General features: G+C 45.7%; 1 protein-coding gene across 1 annotated transcript; it reads right to left on the minus strand.

Moving 5' to 3' along the window:
* Positions 1-322: 322 nt before the first annotated feature.
* Positions 323-5216, minus strand: LOC143907845 (glycosylated lysosomal membrane protein A). The gene is made up of 6 exons (XM_077424859.1): positions 5080-5216; positions 3208-3465; positions 1913-2116; positions 1437-1667; positions 1044-1336; positions 323-939 (listed from the first exon to the last, which is right to left on the minus strand). Exons 1-6 carry the CDS (start codon positions 5152-5154, stop codon positions 768-770), a joined length of 1233 nt encoding a protein of 410 aa, XP_077280985.1. The 5' UTR covers positions 5155-5216; the 3' UTR covers positions 323-767.
* Positions 5217-16312: the final 11096 nt, after the last annotated feature.

The raw sequence follows: 16312 nt of genomic DNA on the forward strand, positions 1-16312 counted from the left end.
GACGCATCGAATTCTCGTTTTTACGCGAAATCGCTTCGCCCTTAAGTCTATTCTCGATTTTACAAGTAAAATGTAAGATGTACGCTTAAACACGGAGCATGTATTGACACATATAAAAATAAAAGATTAATGAGAAGAGTGAGAGAGAATAATGGAAAGATGATTAATTAATATTAAAAATTAAGATCCGAATGAAGATAAATGCATAGTCTTCATATATTTGCGAAAAATGTAAAAATATGTGAATACACAGAAAATATAGCGAGATATATCATCATAGTACAGGAAACGAATATCATGAAGAAAACTATACAAAATGTAATACAACTTATCGTAGAGTATATTTCGTAAATCGTGCATACAATCAGCGTTCAATTATAAATTGCCTAGAAAAGTTCAATCATTCGTTGCACAAATTAACATGTCGTTCTCTCATAACATATTTAGAGAAAAGTGTGATTGCTTTTATTTATTAATTTTTTTATTTAGTGTCAACAAACAACATATCCTCATAAAACATTAAAACAGAACTAGAGGATTATGCTAAGCGCTAAGCGCTAAGCGTTAAATACGTTATGAGAGAACGAATTATCACTCACGCTTATCACACCATCAGATCCGAGCTAATAGTTGTTCGTGTAAAAATATATGTGTTGTATATAAATATAGGAATATCTCTTTGTGAAGAACAATAGGTTGTGTAGTTGCGATGCACCTAAACGTACACGCGACATACGAAGAAACCACATGGCACACGAGCGACGAGCTCATCGACTTAGATAAACATTGCCATGCTGTTTCGGCATTCTGCGAATGCAGAGATACAGGCCGGTGACGATCATAATGAGCAAAGGAAGGCCAAGGCCGAGTGAAATAATCATAATGACTAGATAAGAGAACCTCTCCTCGGGTGGTGTGCCGTATCCGATCATGAAAGTCCTGCAAAACGTAAAATTTCGTTAATTAGAGAGATTAGGGAATTAGATTCTATGATTCGTCATGAAATTTTCAAAATAAGATTTGGTAAGTAACTGACGACTCACCACGTTAAATAGCTCGTCCTCTTGTAGAAACCGTCTCCTTTCGAGCCCAAAGAAACTACTAACTTCTGCAGTAGAAGATCGTCCACAGCTTCTCCATAGTAACAATAGAGCATCGAATTTTTAATGGCGCTCGTATGATTGAACACTTGTTTCGGTGGATATTGCATCGTCTCCGTGGAACTGGTTACGTCGCGCGATGCGCTATTGTACGACACCGGCCGCCATTGTAAATACGAGCCGGCGTTTAACGCATCCATCACTTCTCTGTAGGGAGGCGTTCTAACTTCAACAACCTAAAGAAAACCATGAGACGAGAAAGGTTAAGATGATATTATCAATCAAAATATGAAAGCAGAGAGATTGCCGGAAGCAATAAATGTCTGCGATTGTTACCTCGAATATGCCCGGAGTGTGCTCGTCGTCCAGACTCTTTTTCGGATCAACGACCAACGGTATCTCGGGATCGCCACCGCCAACCGCGAGCAATTCAATAGCGAACCTGCTGTTGGAGAAGGTTTGGTTGGTCTGAATGTGGTCGAGGATGATGTCCACTTGCGTAGAATTCTCCGTGTGCAACATGTGCGGCACCATATCCGAGTGGTCGATGGTGCAGAATCCTCGGAGCTGACAAGCGAACGAGAGAGATTAAAAACGCGTTAGATACAAACAGGGTACAAAAGGGGGACTAAAGAAGCCAGATATATATATATATATATATATATATATATATATAATATATGTGTGTGCTCAGTGATGTTCAGGCTCAAGATGAAGCTAGTTCTCGCTTAACCGAGCCGTTGAGATTATTTTCGCATGCGTCGCTACGTACTCTACCAATACTTTCTCTTCAATGCTGCAAAATACTTTACCGAAAGCTTTATACTCCCGTATCTGCTGATATTCTTAGCTGTATCGTGATAAGAGTTACCCTCCATATCCAGGTAGACGAATTCGCTCTTTTGCGATAGGGACACGCGCCGCCAGTTGAAATACTCGGTACGTAAAACGTTCGTATTAGTGACGTCGGCAGTATTAATCAGTGCCGTGTCATTTACGTCGTTGAATTCGATAATCTGTAACACGTAATATACTTGATATTATTCAACGCGATATAGGCATGCAAACGCTGAGAAATCATAACAGAGATGACGAAATCGAGTCGCCCGACGGTATACAGCTGCGCGATTAAACCTACATCAAAATACAAATCGCAATTTCTCCCGCGTAATTGCACATTAGCGCGCAATAAAATTAACTGAATTAAACCGCAATCTCGTCGACACTGACGTGTGTCGTGCCCGAAATTCCTGTCAGATGCGGTCGATCGATACGTGGCGCGGAAATCTGTTTGTCCATTGCTGCGGACAATTCCATAGCTTTGTACGTGACCATTGGTTCAACCGAATAAGACGAACTAACCGTCAATCGTCAATTACGCGCTTTACAAAGGATTAATCCCGCGAATTTTGCATAGTGTTTATTGAATGAGAAATTTATTCTGTTGACGCAAGAATATAAATTATTAGTTTACATAAAATATTATTTTGCTGAGATATGCTTGAACACAGCGAAATTGTGACGAAGATACGTGATGCGCATTCTCATCTCGGGGAGAAGAGAGGCTTGAACACTCGGCTTGAAGAGAGGCTCTCCGAAATGAAGACGTTGTCGAGTGCGAAGATTTAATTAAGAAACCGCGGATGTATCCTTCACACTGGGCAAGGGAATGTGACGAGTGGATTTGTGTCACTCACTCGGATTTACGTCCACGTTTGGCGGAAGTAAATCAGAGTGACAATCAGAGTAATGCATTTTAAGTATCGTAGCATTTTTAACGCACTATTTTTATATTCTTATAATCTATGTTGTTGCATTTTTACATATTTGTTACATTCGACTCGTGCATCTCTCAGCAAAATTAAAATCGAGCACTCGCCTATATGATAATTTATTTAACACGAATCTCGAAAGAGATAACATAATTAGTAATTTCGATCAAAACTTAGCGATGAAAGATAATTCTCTTAATTTTATTCGCCTTTTGATACGTTTTATTTGTCCCATCGACAAAATAAGTCAGATTTGGTCGACTGTCCGTTTAACAAATCTTAAACAAATAACTCACGATTGACTTAGCCGTTAAAAGGACCTTCGGGAGGGTTACCTTGTTTATTATTATCCCGAAAGAGTAGGCGGGCTTCTCCGAGAAGCTGAGCGAGTTCCCCCTTCTGGCGAGATAATCATCCCAGGTGACGTTGAGCCAGGCGGACGGCGGCGTGAGCGCCAACAGCACGGACGGGGTGCCGACGAAATCCCACAGGTAATGCAACGTGTCGTTCGGGCCATCGGCTCTCAGGTAGAGCGTCGTCACGTTTCGCTCGCGGCACGGCTCGTCGCAGCCCGGGTTCACCCACGACCGCAGCTAAGGCAGGATAAAGCGGGCGTTTTATGCAACGTTGCAGATTAAACGACGTCGTATTAACGGACGGATGGCCTAGATCAGTGCCGGATTGTGCGACCGGCGGCCTTGCCGTTCCTACGAGAGAGTCCCCCGTGCGATTATTATCGCACAAAACGGCGTTGCACCGTTACGCTAACGCGCGGCGTTGCGGGCTCGTATCTGCGAACCGTGAAGTGACGAAAGTTACGTTTTCCTCTTGTTCATTCTGAAAAAGAGCTCGCGAAAGTATGCGCGATACCCTCTCGGCTATTCCGTCGTAATACTCTCTCCGTGACTCCGTTGAAAAGAAAATCTGGAATTTTCCCGCATCGCGCTAAAATAATTATGAAGAAATTTTATTTTTTAATATTTGCGAGTTATAATCCTACCACGTCGTTGCATCGATAACGAAAGAGGTAGAATAAACGCGAATAGATTTCTTTGTCCTATTTTCAAACGCATTGTATCTAGGTTCGCACAGTTTGCTTCTACGCTTATTTACTAATTCACGCCTAGGATCGATAGTGCAGTTTATTAAAAATTTAAATACCAGACCTGTGTGCAAAGCACGGATCGTATCGAACATTCCTCCGAATGCCTTAAAACATTAATGATTTACGTCGGTGTTTACAATTAACGAACTCAATCTCTTTTAACGTCACGTACGGTATATGTATCGATAAGATAATTATCGTACATGTACGATCTTTTGATGAAAAAATAAAATACCGAGAGGGGCAAAAATAAAATACAAGATAAACAAGGTGTTCCATTAATAATTCATGTTAATTTATAATTACTTATTATATCACCTTAACTTCTATATCATATTAACTTTTCCATTATTTTATTTTACTATTAGATTAATGAGTCGCTCCGGACTGAATTTAATGCGTCAAAACGTCGTATTATTACTCATGCATGCTCATGACAACCGAGGAAATTTAAAACTCAAGCTGACAGTGAAAAACATTGCGCTGATTCACATCGGCGCGATTATAATCATTCCGAACGCTGGCGGAACGATTTGACGTTTGACGCGTTGACGCGCCGATCGCGCGACTCACGATCGACCGTGTCCTTCGATCGCGAGCAATCTAGGCTAGGCCGCGTCGATGCATTTATCCGATCAGCCGATCGCGTTAGTACGCGAGCGTGTAGCCAATTTATCAATAAATCCACCTGTTTAGCGACGAAAGGAATGTATCGCGATAAGTCTCCGTCGCGAGATTTCTTTCGAAGCGCGCTCGGAGCTTGACGCGGGAAGAGTTGCGGGAGGGAGGAGGGGGCAACGGGGACAACCTCGTGGGCGCAACGCTACGCAACACGCCCCCCCGGGCCTCGAATATAAACGGTCGGCGATCCTTTGTCCGTTACGCGATCCATGTAAACGTCGCCCGGAGTGGCCCGGAAGTTCAAAGTCGCGCGATGAATCACGCGCACGCGATTCGCGTCCGCTTTGACGGCGCGACGCTGTCCCGCGTCCCGCGGACGACGACGCGTTGTGGCGGCGATCACGCGCGGCCAGTCAATCGCAGCATCCAGCAAACGCGAATTCGAGAATCGAGATCGAGCAGACCGAGCTACCGTACTCACTGTGCGCCGCGTGGAAGAAGCCGAGTCCGCCAGTGCGACGACGAGCAGCAGACAGAACGTCGAGGCGCTGGCCATGCCTGTCGTCGCGTAGTCGCGTACGCGGTAGTCGCGATACGACAACGATACACACACAAAACGCTCGCGGCTCACGCTTGTCAACGCTGACGCCGTTCGCAAACTGATAGCAACGCGATTCGTGACGATCGCGTGGGAAGTATGGGAACACGCGGCTTCACGAGCGGCACAAGCGGGAAGCCAGCGCCTTCGTGGTTGCGAGGAGAATCAGGCGAAGATCAGGTGCGAAGGGTAAATCATCGCTTGCTCGATCGGTCAAATCGGTGTCCATAAATAAAAATATGTCAAAGTCGGGATCGAAGCCCCTACAAAATCCGTATATAAACATCATATGTAAAAAAAAAACGCCTCTCCTTGTGTTTAAAAAGTTAAAAGTTTGAGATAGTTAAAATATTGAGATAGTGTCTAATTTTATTACACATGGTTTTCTTCGTATTTGTCGCAAACTAAATTAAGTATCTTTAAAGAGACATTTGCTTCATATTATTGTATAGCCAGAGAGAAATCTGAGAGAGGCCATCCCGGCCTTTTTCGTCAATTTTCGTGTGTTGCATTTTCCGACGCGCCGCCTGAGAAAGTGCAACTCAACTACGTCGTTTCGCTCGGTAACCGCACATGGTTTGCGTCCGTGCTAATGTTTCGTGTCCGAACTGGCCAGTTGGAGGAAATATTCTGGCCGCCGCAGCCGCGCTCGGCCGGCCCGGCGCTCGGCAAGCTTCGAGCGAGGAGAGAAGGACAGACATACGATCTGCTGCCTCGGCTGTCTTCTTCTCTCGAGTACTTATACGTTAGCTACGTTGTAAGAGATAAAGATTGAGAACAGATTGTATAACATTAGACTTTACATTTCTAATCAATATTTATATTATTTACTAAACTATTATTTACTGTTCTATAGTTATTACTTACCCTAGTAGCACATGATAGAGCATATACGTTTTATATAGTAATACTGAAGGTAATACTGAAAGAAATCCAATGAAACAACATATAAAGGTGATAAAAAAGGAAAACGCATATTTTTTTATCAATACGTTTAATACTATGTATAATAATAATAATTATGATTAATATTGAATCCTCCTCTTTCTCCACCCCTTTATTCTTCCTCCACCTTCCAGCGTCAAAGCGCACGTGTGCCCGGTGCCCCGAGCGGTGGGGCAGCCCCACCATGCCCGCGCTTGGGGTATAAATAAATAGGGGACTCGAGCCGACTCGAGTCACCAGTCCTGTCCGACTCCTGCTTCCGACGCGACCACTCTCCGAGACCGCTCACCAGGTTGGGTGCTCCCCACCTCTTCCACTGTACAAAGAACGGGTGCCCCTGTTCTTACCTGGGTGCTCCCGGTGTACATACGGGCCGCTCAGTCGGGCGCCCCCGATTGAGCTCCTGACCACCTGACCGTCCGTATAAGGCAACCGTGCCTCCGCGAATCCGTCCGCGTAGTTATAAGCCTAGCAATAAGTACTTGTCCGCGAATTTAAGGCAACCGCGCCTCCGTCTTTTGTCCGCGAACTCAAGGCTACCGCGCCTCCATCTTTATCAACAAACCCGGCCGCGATCTTGGTCGGCCGCGCACCAGCCCCACACACGTACACAGCGGCTCAGCGGAGCAACACACACACACACACACACACACACACACACAACACTCACATACTCCCTCCATCTACGTGTATGGTAATTGCAAGAATAAATAACGTTTGTGTGAAACCAACCAGTGTCTCCCCGTTTTCTCAGCCTGGCCCAGCGAGCTAACTCCGTGCGGGAAAACGCAATCGTTACAAAGTTAAGCGTGTAAAAAATTTTCTCTCTCGTGGTAGACCACCTTGGCGTGGTGAGAGGGCTCCCCGTTCGGATCCGACGGGCTATGTCCGGCGACTTCTGCTTCGCAGAAGTCGCTGTGATGGCCCGTTGGTGAGGTGCGGGGTCTAAGAGTCTACCCTTCCTGCCGCCGGTCTACGGACCGGAGTGGTGGGAAGATTTTGTCACTCGTTAGACATCACGCTTAGGGGGCTAAGCGTGTAATAAATCTACCTGTCACTCGTCAGACATCACGCTTAGTGGGGGCTAAACGTGTAATAAATCGACTTGTCATTCGTCAGACACCACGCTTGATGGGGGTCAAGCGTGTAATAAATCTACCTGTCACTCGTCAGACATCACGCTTAGTGGGGGCTAAACGTGTAATAAATCGACTTGTCATTCGTCAGACACCACGCTTGATGGGGGTCAAGCGTGTAATAAATCTGCCTGTCATTTGTCAGACATCACGCTTGGTGAGGGCCAAGCGTGTAATAAATCCGGTTACACGACAGTTTCCCGAAAAGTAAAGGGGATAATGTTGGTACCAACGAAAATCCCTAAGGGCGTCGTAATAATTTCTACGGGTTAGCAACACTGTTGAAGTAGTATAGCTGTCAGTTTGCGTAACTTTTTTGACATTTTGACATATAATGTGCACGCGTGTATAATAAATATGTTACGACTGTAATATAGTTTATAAATGTAAATGTAAAATACATTGTGGCACTTAAATAAAATAAAATTAAATAAAAATAACAAAAAACAAAGTGCATAGAGGATAAACGAGGTAAAAAATTATAAATAAATTCTTATTATTATTATTATTAGTAATTAATATTTTTTAATTTTTTCAATGTTTTTTGATAAATATCACTCACATAGTTGTAGCATCGTTCTTCGCACTCTGGAATCAGTTTGCCATTATCTTCAACTGCCGAATGGCCAAGCGTGTAATAAATCTACCTGTCACTCGTCAGACATCACGCTTGGTGGGGGCCAAGCGTGTAATAAATCTACCTGTCACTCGTCAGACATCACGCTTAGTGGGGGCTAAACGTGTAATAAATCGACTTGTCATTCGTCAGACACCACGCTTGGTGGGGGCCAAGCGTGTAATAAATCTACCTGTCACTCGTCAGACATCACGCTTAGTGGGGGCTAAACGTGTAATAAATCGACTTGTCATTCGTCAGACACCACGCTTGATGGGGGTCAAGCGTGTAATAAATCTGCCTGTCATTTGTCAGACATCACGCTTAGTGGGGGCTGATTCGGCAGTTGAAGATAATGGCAAACTGATTCCAGAGTGCGAAGAACGATGCTACAACTATATGAGTGATATTTATCGAAAAACATTGAAAAAATTAAAAAATATTAATTACTAATAATAATAATAATAATTTATTTATAATTTTTTACCTCGTTTATCCTCTATGCACTTTGTTTTTTGTTATTTTTATTTAATTTTATTTTATTTAAGTGCCACAATGTATTTTACATTTACATTTATAAACTATTACAGTCGTAACATATTTATTATACACGCGTGCACATTATATGTCAAAATGTCAAAAAAGTTACGCAAACTGACAGCTATACTACTTCAACAGTGTTGCTAACCCGTAGAAATTATTACGACGCCCTTAGGGATTTTCGTTGGTACCAACATTATCCCCTCTACTTTTCGGGAAACTGTCGTGTAACCATAAATCCTTCGGTCACTCGTTAGGCTCAGTTCAACAGTGGCCAGTTAGCTTAACTAGTAGTTAACTTTCACTCTCCGTCTCTATCTAACCTTTGAGTTAAAAAGAGACAGAGAGTGAGAGTTAACTACTAGTTAAGCTAACTGGCCACTGTTGAACTGGGCCTTAGACCGTGTAGGTTTTTTAGCCGGTAGGAGTCCGGCATACCCGTCTGCACCTCCTGGGGGGCGGCGGTACTCATGATGAGTTTTTCCTACAAAAAAAAAAAAAAAAAAAAAAGACCACGCTTAGAGGGCTAAGCGTGTAAGAAATCCTGTTGTCACTCGTTAGACAACTCTTCTGTCTTTACTTAATCGAATCGTTCATTTGAAGTACGCAGGTGAAAAAAAAACAGATTTTCAAGTCATAGTATAAGTTTCAATTTTTATCGGATATTGATAATAATTAATTGGTCACTCAGGATATTTTACAAAAAATCACTTGGCCAAAAGTGTCGCCAGCTCTTCGACTAAATAATTAGTTTACTTCACTAAAAGTTCATTTCACTTCAATATTCATTATTTATTTATTTATTTTTTATTTACGGTATTTCTTTCTAGATTTTTTTTTTTTTTTTTTAGTTATTCTGCTATTCGGGGCGGAGACGAATCCAACAAGTCATAGATCATTAAAATCTGTCCAGCCGTTCTTGAGTTATAAGTGGTGTAACTAACCCGACTTTGTTTTATATATATAGATGTGGCTTGCAATGATGTATAGAACAGCGAGTGACAAATTTTTGCCGTAAGACTTTATGTACTGTCTCTGGTCAAATTTCACATTTCAGAATCTATTATAGATTCTCCGAACCCGAAAATAATTAAACGTTTACTTTAACGTTTCTCGAGTGGACATTTGAAACGCATAGGTGCTACCTAAGTATTTATATATTATCCTTACAAATTTTAAATTTTATGTTTATTAATATTTATTTAATTATATTTGCAATTTTTTTATATTTATAAATTATATATATATATATATATATATATATATATATATATTCTTCTCTCCTCGCTCGAAGCTTGCCGAGCGCCGGGCCGGCGGGGCCGGCCGAGCGCGGCCGCGGCGGCCCAGAATATCTCTTCCAGCTGGCCAATTCGGACACGAACCATTAGCACGGACGCAAACCATGTGCGGTTACCGAGCGAAACGACGTAGTTGAGTTGCACTTTCTCAGGCAGCGCGTCGGAAAATGCAACATACGAAAATTGACGAAAAAGGCCGGGATGGCCTTTCTCAGAAAAGAGTGTCGCGCGAGAATTAGAACTGTGATACAATATTTTTTTTTCGAAATAAAGAATGGATTTATGAAGTTTGATAATTTATAAGATGAATAATTCTCACAGACTTTTAAATTACGAACGTAATTATGAACATATTTATAGAGAAAAGGAATATTGAGAGATGGAACAATAATAATTTTTTTTTGGATAAAGATAAATTTACATATACAATGTAGAATTTATAACTTTATTCTTTTAAATTGTGAATAGAATTAAAACATATTTATGAGTATCGAGAAATAGAAAGCGGCATGACCAATTTCTTTTTCTTTTCTCTAAGACAAATAATAAATTTATTCACCAAGTTTGGCGTTATAAACCAAGAATTCAACTTTAAAATATGAACATAATTATAAAAAAATATATATATCCGCAAACGCGAAAAGAGTCATGTCGAAAGGTAAAATTGCGGTTTGGTAATAGTTTCTTTTTTTTCGAGAACAAAAAATATATTCGCGATTTAGGACTTGGCATTACGAAACCAGGAATTTTCAGGATCGACTCGTGTGATCAAGTTCGCCTGGTTCGATCACTTGATCTGCTTGTCGATTTATATATATTATTTCTTTTATTTCCTGTATGACGATGCATTAATCGATTAATCATTACCATGACTTACCTTTCCATCGATCGATGCACACACTATTAACCAGCGGTTTCGTCGCCGGGTATCCTTACCTCACGCGTCCCTCGGCGCAAGTACGCGAGTCGCGGGATCGAAAAATTCGCCGCGTACGACGTACTCAAGGATCATACCCGATGGCCAATACGTACATACCTTACGTCCTCCGCGCGCGGACTCTCGCGCACGCGATAACGACACACGGCGCTCTTGGGAGGATTTTTAACGTTCGGCGCGCATTGTAAATATGTAATATGAGCCGCCTTTCGCGCCGAGAGAAGGAAACTCGTACCCCATTGGCCGTCGAATTCCGCCAACGGTGGTGGAGTTACCAAGCCTCGGCACATTATCCCGCGTACAGTCTCGTATACAATCCCGCTTTATGTACCTATACAAAGTGCTTTCGTCGGCGCAGGCCTTGAGACGCGTATTAAAATTCATTGTACCTGTGAAAAATTCTCATTTCTCATATCGCCGCCGCGCCGCGGTATGTATGTAACGACGTTACGCTTTGGCGACGTCGGAAGTCGCTCGTCGCGAGACTCGCGGGGCTCTTTGTGTCAAAAGATATAAACCTCGATCTTAGTCCGCGAGATCTTTGACACATTTTTACCGCGATATATCGTATTAATATTAATCAACGATCGCAAACATTCACGATCTAACAATCTCGCTCATGTATAGCTACCGCTCCGTTTTAAACCGGCAAGCTTTACTATGTGAAATTATAATTCCAACGAGATAATTAGAGCTATATATTACTTTCTGACAGTGCGGACGCGCGACGTATGACAAAGCTGGCATAAAAGAAAAACCGCGTGAGACGACAAAATGCATCCGGAAAGCTTCCTTAGAATTAACGCGAGGAGAAAGGCGTTTTTCCGCGCGACGGCAGATCTCCGCGCAGGTCGCGAAACGAAGCGGAATGAAACGTAAACGTAAGCATAATTCGCGGCGTCGAGCTCGCATCGTCTCGCGCGCGCGCGCACGCGCGCGCCAACGATCCCGGCCCTTCTATCGGCGCGACGACGACGGATCCGCGAAAAGGACCGACGCCGATCGGTTCCACTTGGGACACCGGGTACAGGCGGGGAAAGAGAACGTGCAAAAAGAACGTTAAGCGCGCAGACTGCGACCTTGACCGAAGCGGTGTCCGCGCGCGAGGCAAGGCGCGGCGCGCGGCGCGGCGAGGTGAGGCGAGACGAGGCGAACGTACGTGCATCCGTCTAGCGCGCCGAGGGGTTCCATTCCCTCATTCCCTCGGCCGGTCTCGAAGCCGATTTCCTTTTCGATACGGACGACTTTTTCGAGCGCGCCTCGAGAGCCGCGGAGCTGACGAGCGGCGGAAGTCGCGCGGAGGATATGATTTTCCCTGCGAGATGAACCTTCTATCCGATATAAATGCTCGCGGATTAATTTCATTGTCTTGTTTTATTTCCGCGTGAAAAGGGAGAAAAAGAAATGAGGGAAATGTCAAATTTATATATGGAGGAAAAGTGATACTCGAGAAAACAGCCAAGTTGTTGGCGCATCGATGCACGTGCATGCACTTGGCAACGGCGTGCGCTTCGGAAAGTTGAGGAAACGCCGTGGGAGAAATTCTAGAGGCGTTCGCGCACGCACCGCGCACCGCGCAGAGCGTTGCGCACGGACGTCGCGCGTCGGTTCGGTAGGATTTAATTACGGGAAGTAATTACATCGGGAGGAGAGATATAATTAATCGAATCGGTAGAGACCACGATGAGGTCTCTCGCGCGCGGCTGGCGCGATGGCGTGGCGATGTATGTAACGAAGAAAGGAAAGAGTTACGCGCCACCTGATGAATCTGGTTACGAAATTTTGATCCGAGCCAACTAATTTGCCGCACGTAATTACTAATTAGGGCGAATCGCGCGCGCGAGGGAGATTTCCCCCGTCGTTAGGGGGTCTGCGGAGGCGACCGGGAGGACCCGCGAGCCGCGCGGCGCGCGACGTGTCTCGGCAGCGAGAAGGGCCACAATAGCGAGAACGTTCAAGGTCAAGGTCAGTCTGGGCACTCCCCTTCGCGTCTATCGGGAGTCGCTCGACGATCGCCCCCTTCGCCCGGGCGAAGTCTGGGCCCGATTTTTCCGAGATCGGCCGCGACTGGCGAGGCGAGACAAGGCGAAGTATAAAAGCCGCACCGGCGCGGGCGGCGCGGCTCTCGAACGCACGTTCTTCGCCGACTTCGTGATACGGCGCTGAAGGTCGTCGCAGGAAGTCGGGACCCGCGGGAGAATAGAACCGTCTCGCATATATACCGGGTGGCACGATCGGAAACAGGTTTCGCCGCTCTCACCTGCGCTCCCTGCGATTCGCACAACTCGTGTCCAACAAAGATTTTTCGACAGATATTAATATGAATGGAATCCCTTCGATCTACCTTTGAAGCGTGAGTCAAGTGCGTAAGTCAAGGGCGCGTTAAGACGACAAGAAACACCGTAAGAAGATGAAATCGTGCGATTTTACATAATTCCGTATAAGTTCTTATTGACGAGTAACTTTTAATATTTTTGTAAATGTTAATCTCTTTCTCTGTCGTCCGAAGTAAACATGTTGATTGCTGTCCGTATTTAATTCTTATTCTCGAAGGCTCGTTTTATCTACATTGTATATAAGTATTTACTTTGATCAACTTAGGAGAGGGAGTTCAACAAAGTCTAAATTATTGAACGATTAGAAATTTAGCGTATATTATCTCGGAGATATACGTATAAAATATCAGAAATATCAGAAATTTTTCTAAAATTTTCAACCATATATTTTCACAATTTTGACATCACAAAACTAGGAGTAAAATACGAATGTATGATTCGATCCCTCGCATTGCATTCAATGTACTCCGACACTCTTCGTCCAACTTCTTTTCATCGCGCTTGAAATCTGAACTATAGCTTTACCGAGAAGGAACAAGAGAGGCGACTCCCGTTCACATCGCACATTTAGCGCTAAACATACCTGCTTAATTGCCGGCCTTATCAACGTTATACCTTGCGACAGCGGCTACTAAATTGTAGCCGTTAGTCCCTCGTTTTACTGCTGGCGACGAGAGGAAGGAGGACACGCGATCTTGCCTGGACATGGGACGATACTCGTCGCCCTTAATAATTGCACCGAAGGGCGTTATTACAAAGGCCGATAGATCGGTCTACGCTATCAAACAACGCGGCCCTTTAGAGCGGATTAGCGACGATCCCTCAAACGTAGACTCTCGGGATCCGTCACGGTGCGCGATACAATACCGAGTAGAGTATAGCAACCGGCACGCACGCACGCAAGCACGCACATCGGCACGCCGAGGCATCGGGCGATCGGATTCGAAGGCGAGCCCGCGCGATAATTGCACCCGACGCGACGACCGAAAGACCTACGACTGCACTCGCCGTTGAAAATTCGCGGCGCGCTGCTCCGGCTCCGGTTCCGCGCCGCTCGTCGCTGTCGCCGCCGCCGCGCTGTTCGTCTCGTCCCGTCGCGTCGCGGTCGTTCGTCGGGACGAACGAAAAACGGAACAAAGAGTCTTGTTGCGGGCAAGCAGTACCCGCCGGTTCTCGGCCAATGAGAGGAATCGGCACGATCACCCGCCGCACCGGCCGGCTAAACGTTCGACCGGCTGCCGAGCGCCGCCGCGCCGCGAAAAGGGACGATTGGATTCGCGAATCGTCCGCGAAATGGAGGGTAGCGTAAATCTCTCGCGAAGAAAAGAATGTGAGATTCCTCGCGAAAAGTAGCGGAGAAACATAGCATAATTTCAATAACGAAGACGTCAGATGAAGACTCCGCGAAAATCTGCCGCAACGAAGACGTAGTATACAAAAGTCCCAAGTCCCAATTATTTTTTCATTCGATCCCTTGGAGAGAGAAAGAGAGAGAGAGAGAGAGAGAGAGAGAGAGAGAGAGAGAGAGAGAGAGAGAGAGAGAGAGAGAGAGAGAGAGAGAGAGAGAGAGAGAGAGAGAGAGAGAGAGAGAGCAAATGTCAGCGAGTGACGCGTGCAAATTTATTGTGAATTTAAATTAACCCTCTATAACCGGATTTTTTTCTGTCACAAAAGAAAATTACATAATTTATCATTATTGAAATCATTGAGACTTAAGGAATATAAATTATACACGAGTAATTCCCATCGTTACAGAAAGTTTAAGTATATCAGAGCCCAGGGGTGAAAATACCACGTAACTTCTGCGAGTGTCGCGAAGGGAGCAGCGGACTTGACGCCGGCGACTCGACGATGTCATTCCTGTGAAATTGCAGGACACGCTCCACCGCGTCCCCTTACCGTTGTCGCGCGATGTGCATAACGATAAGAAGGCGACGACGATGCACCGGCGACAGGTGGAACGTCATGAAGCCACTCGGCAAATTGATTGATGCGATACCGCCGAGCGATACCAATTATTTATTTAGTTTATCATTCTTATATTACCGAGCTCATAATGCGTGACGCGAATGTGAGTTTCGCCGGACGCCACCTTGAATGTTAAAACGCCGAGCGAGCGCTACGAGCACTATCGGCAACGTTTGTTAAAAAGCGCGATTGCAAATATAAAATCGTTAGTATAATCGTTAAATCGAGAGAGTCGAGAGAAAGCTCGCAAATATGTTTGATCTAAAATCAACATTTCACATGCAAAAGAAACGCGCCTATTCCTCTCAGCACTAAATTGACCAATTCGGCGCGCGATTTAATCCGACGATATCCTTCCTTGGCAACCGCGCGTATAGCTTCCGGCGAACGCACAGCGAGAAACTTATTACTACTGCGTCCCTACTTTTCTATACATCACCTGTTCGTTCCCCTCTCGGGACGCCGAGTTCTGAGAAACGACAGCGGCTCGACGCCGCCCTCGGGTCTCGGGAAACCCTGACTTAGGCGTCGGACTCTATCATTTTCCAAGCTACGATACCTAGAAGTCGAGGCTACCCGTGCGCACTCAATGTCACTCGGCCGAGACCGTCGCGGAAGCGTCGGACGCGATCGCGAAACCGTTGCGACGACGATGACGATGATGATAAGACAGGTGAGGCACTACGGCGCGTTCGCTGCACTCGCGGCCTCGACCGCGACCGGCCGCGACGTCGAGCGTCGAGCGTCGAGTTCCCCGAATCCCCGAAGCAGGCACACTCCGACGGGCGTTCCGTCGCCATCTACGGCTTCTCTCCTCGTCACTACGGTTATCCCGCGCCGCGCCGGCAGGAATCACAGACAATTAATCATAAAAGGCGCGCGAGGGTACCGGCGCGTGTATCGATGACGGTGCTCTCGCGACGGTGGTGCATCAGGAACGGGCGACGCCAGTGCGACGACGACGACCGTGACACGTAGAAAAAAGGGATCCGCGGGATGGTCAGGGCGAGGGGGAGAGGACGAACGCGGAGAACCGGTTCTGCGAAGGGGGAGGGGGTTTCGTGCCCACCGACAACTCGACGAGCGTGATCTGTCTGAGCTTTGCTCGCCACCGTCGCCGTTGCCCTCGTCGTCGTCGTTATCGTCGTCGTCGACGTCGCCGCCGTCGCCACTGCCGCCGCTGACTCGGCTCGACTTCTCCTCCCGCGAGAATGCCTCTGCTCCGGTGCACTACCTACCCACCTACCTATCTACCTACCAACCTACCTACCTACCTACCTACCTACCTACCTGCTCGCTCTGCCTGCGCCTCCTTGCTCGCTTGTCCGCCCATATCTGCC

This window comes from Temnothorax americanus, unplaced genomic scaffold (genome assembly GCF_048541705.1).
Source record: "Temnothorax americanus isolate GAGA-0224 unplaced genomic scaffold, ASM4854170v1 Scaffold9, whole genome shotgun sequence".
NCBI classification, from domain to species: Eukaryota; Metazoa; Arthropoda; class Insecta; order Hymenoptera; family Formicidae; genus Temnothorax; species Temnothorax americanus.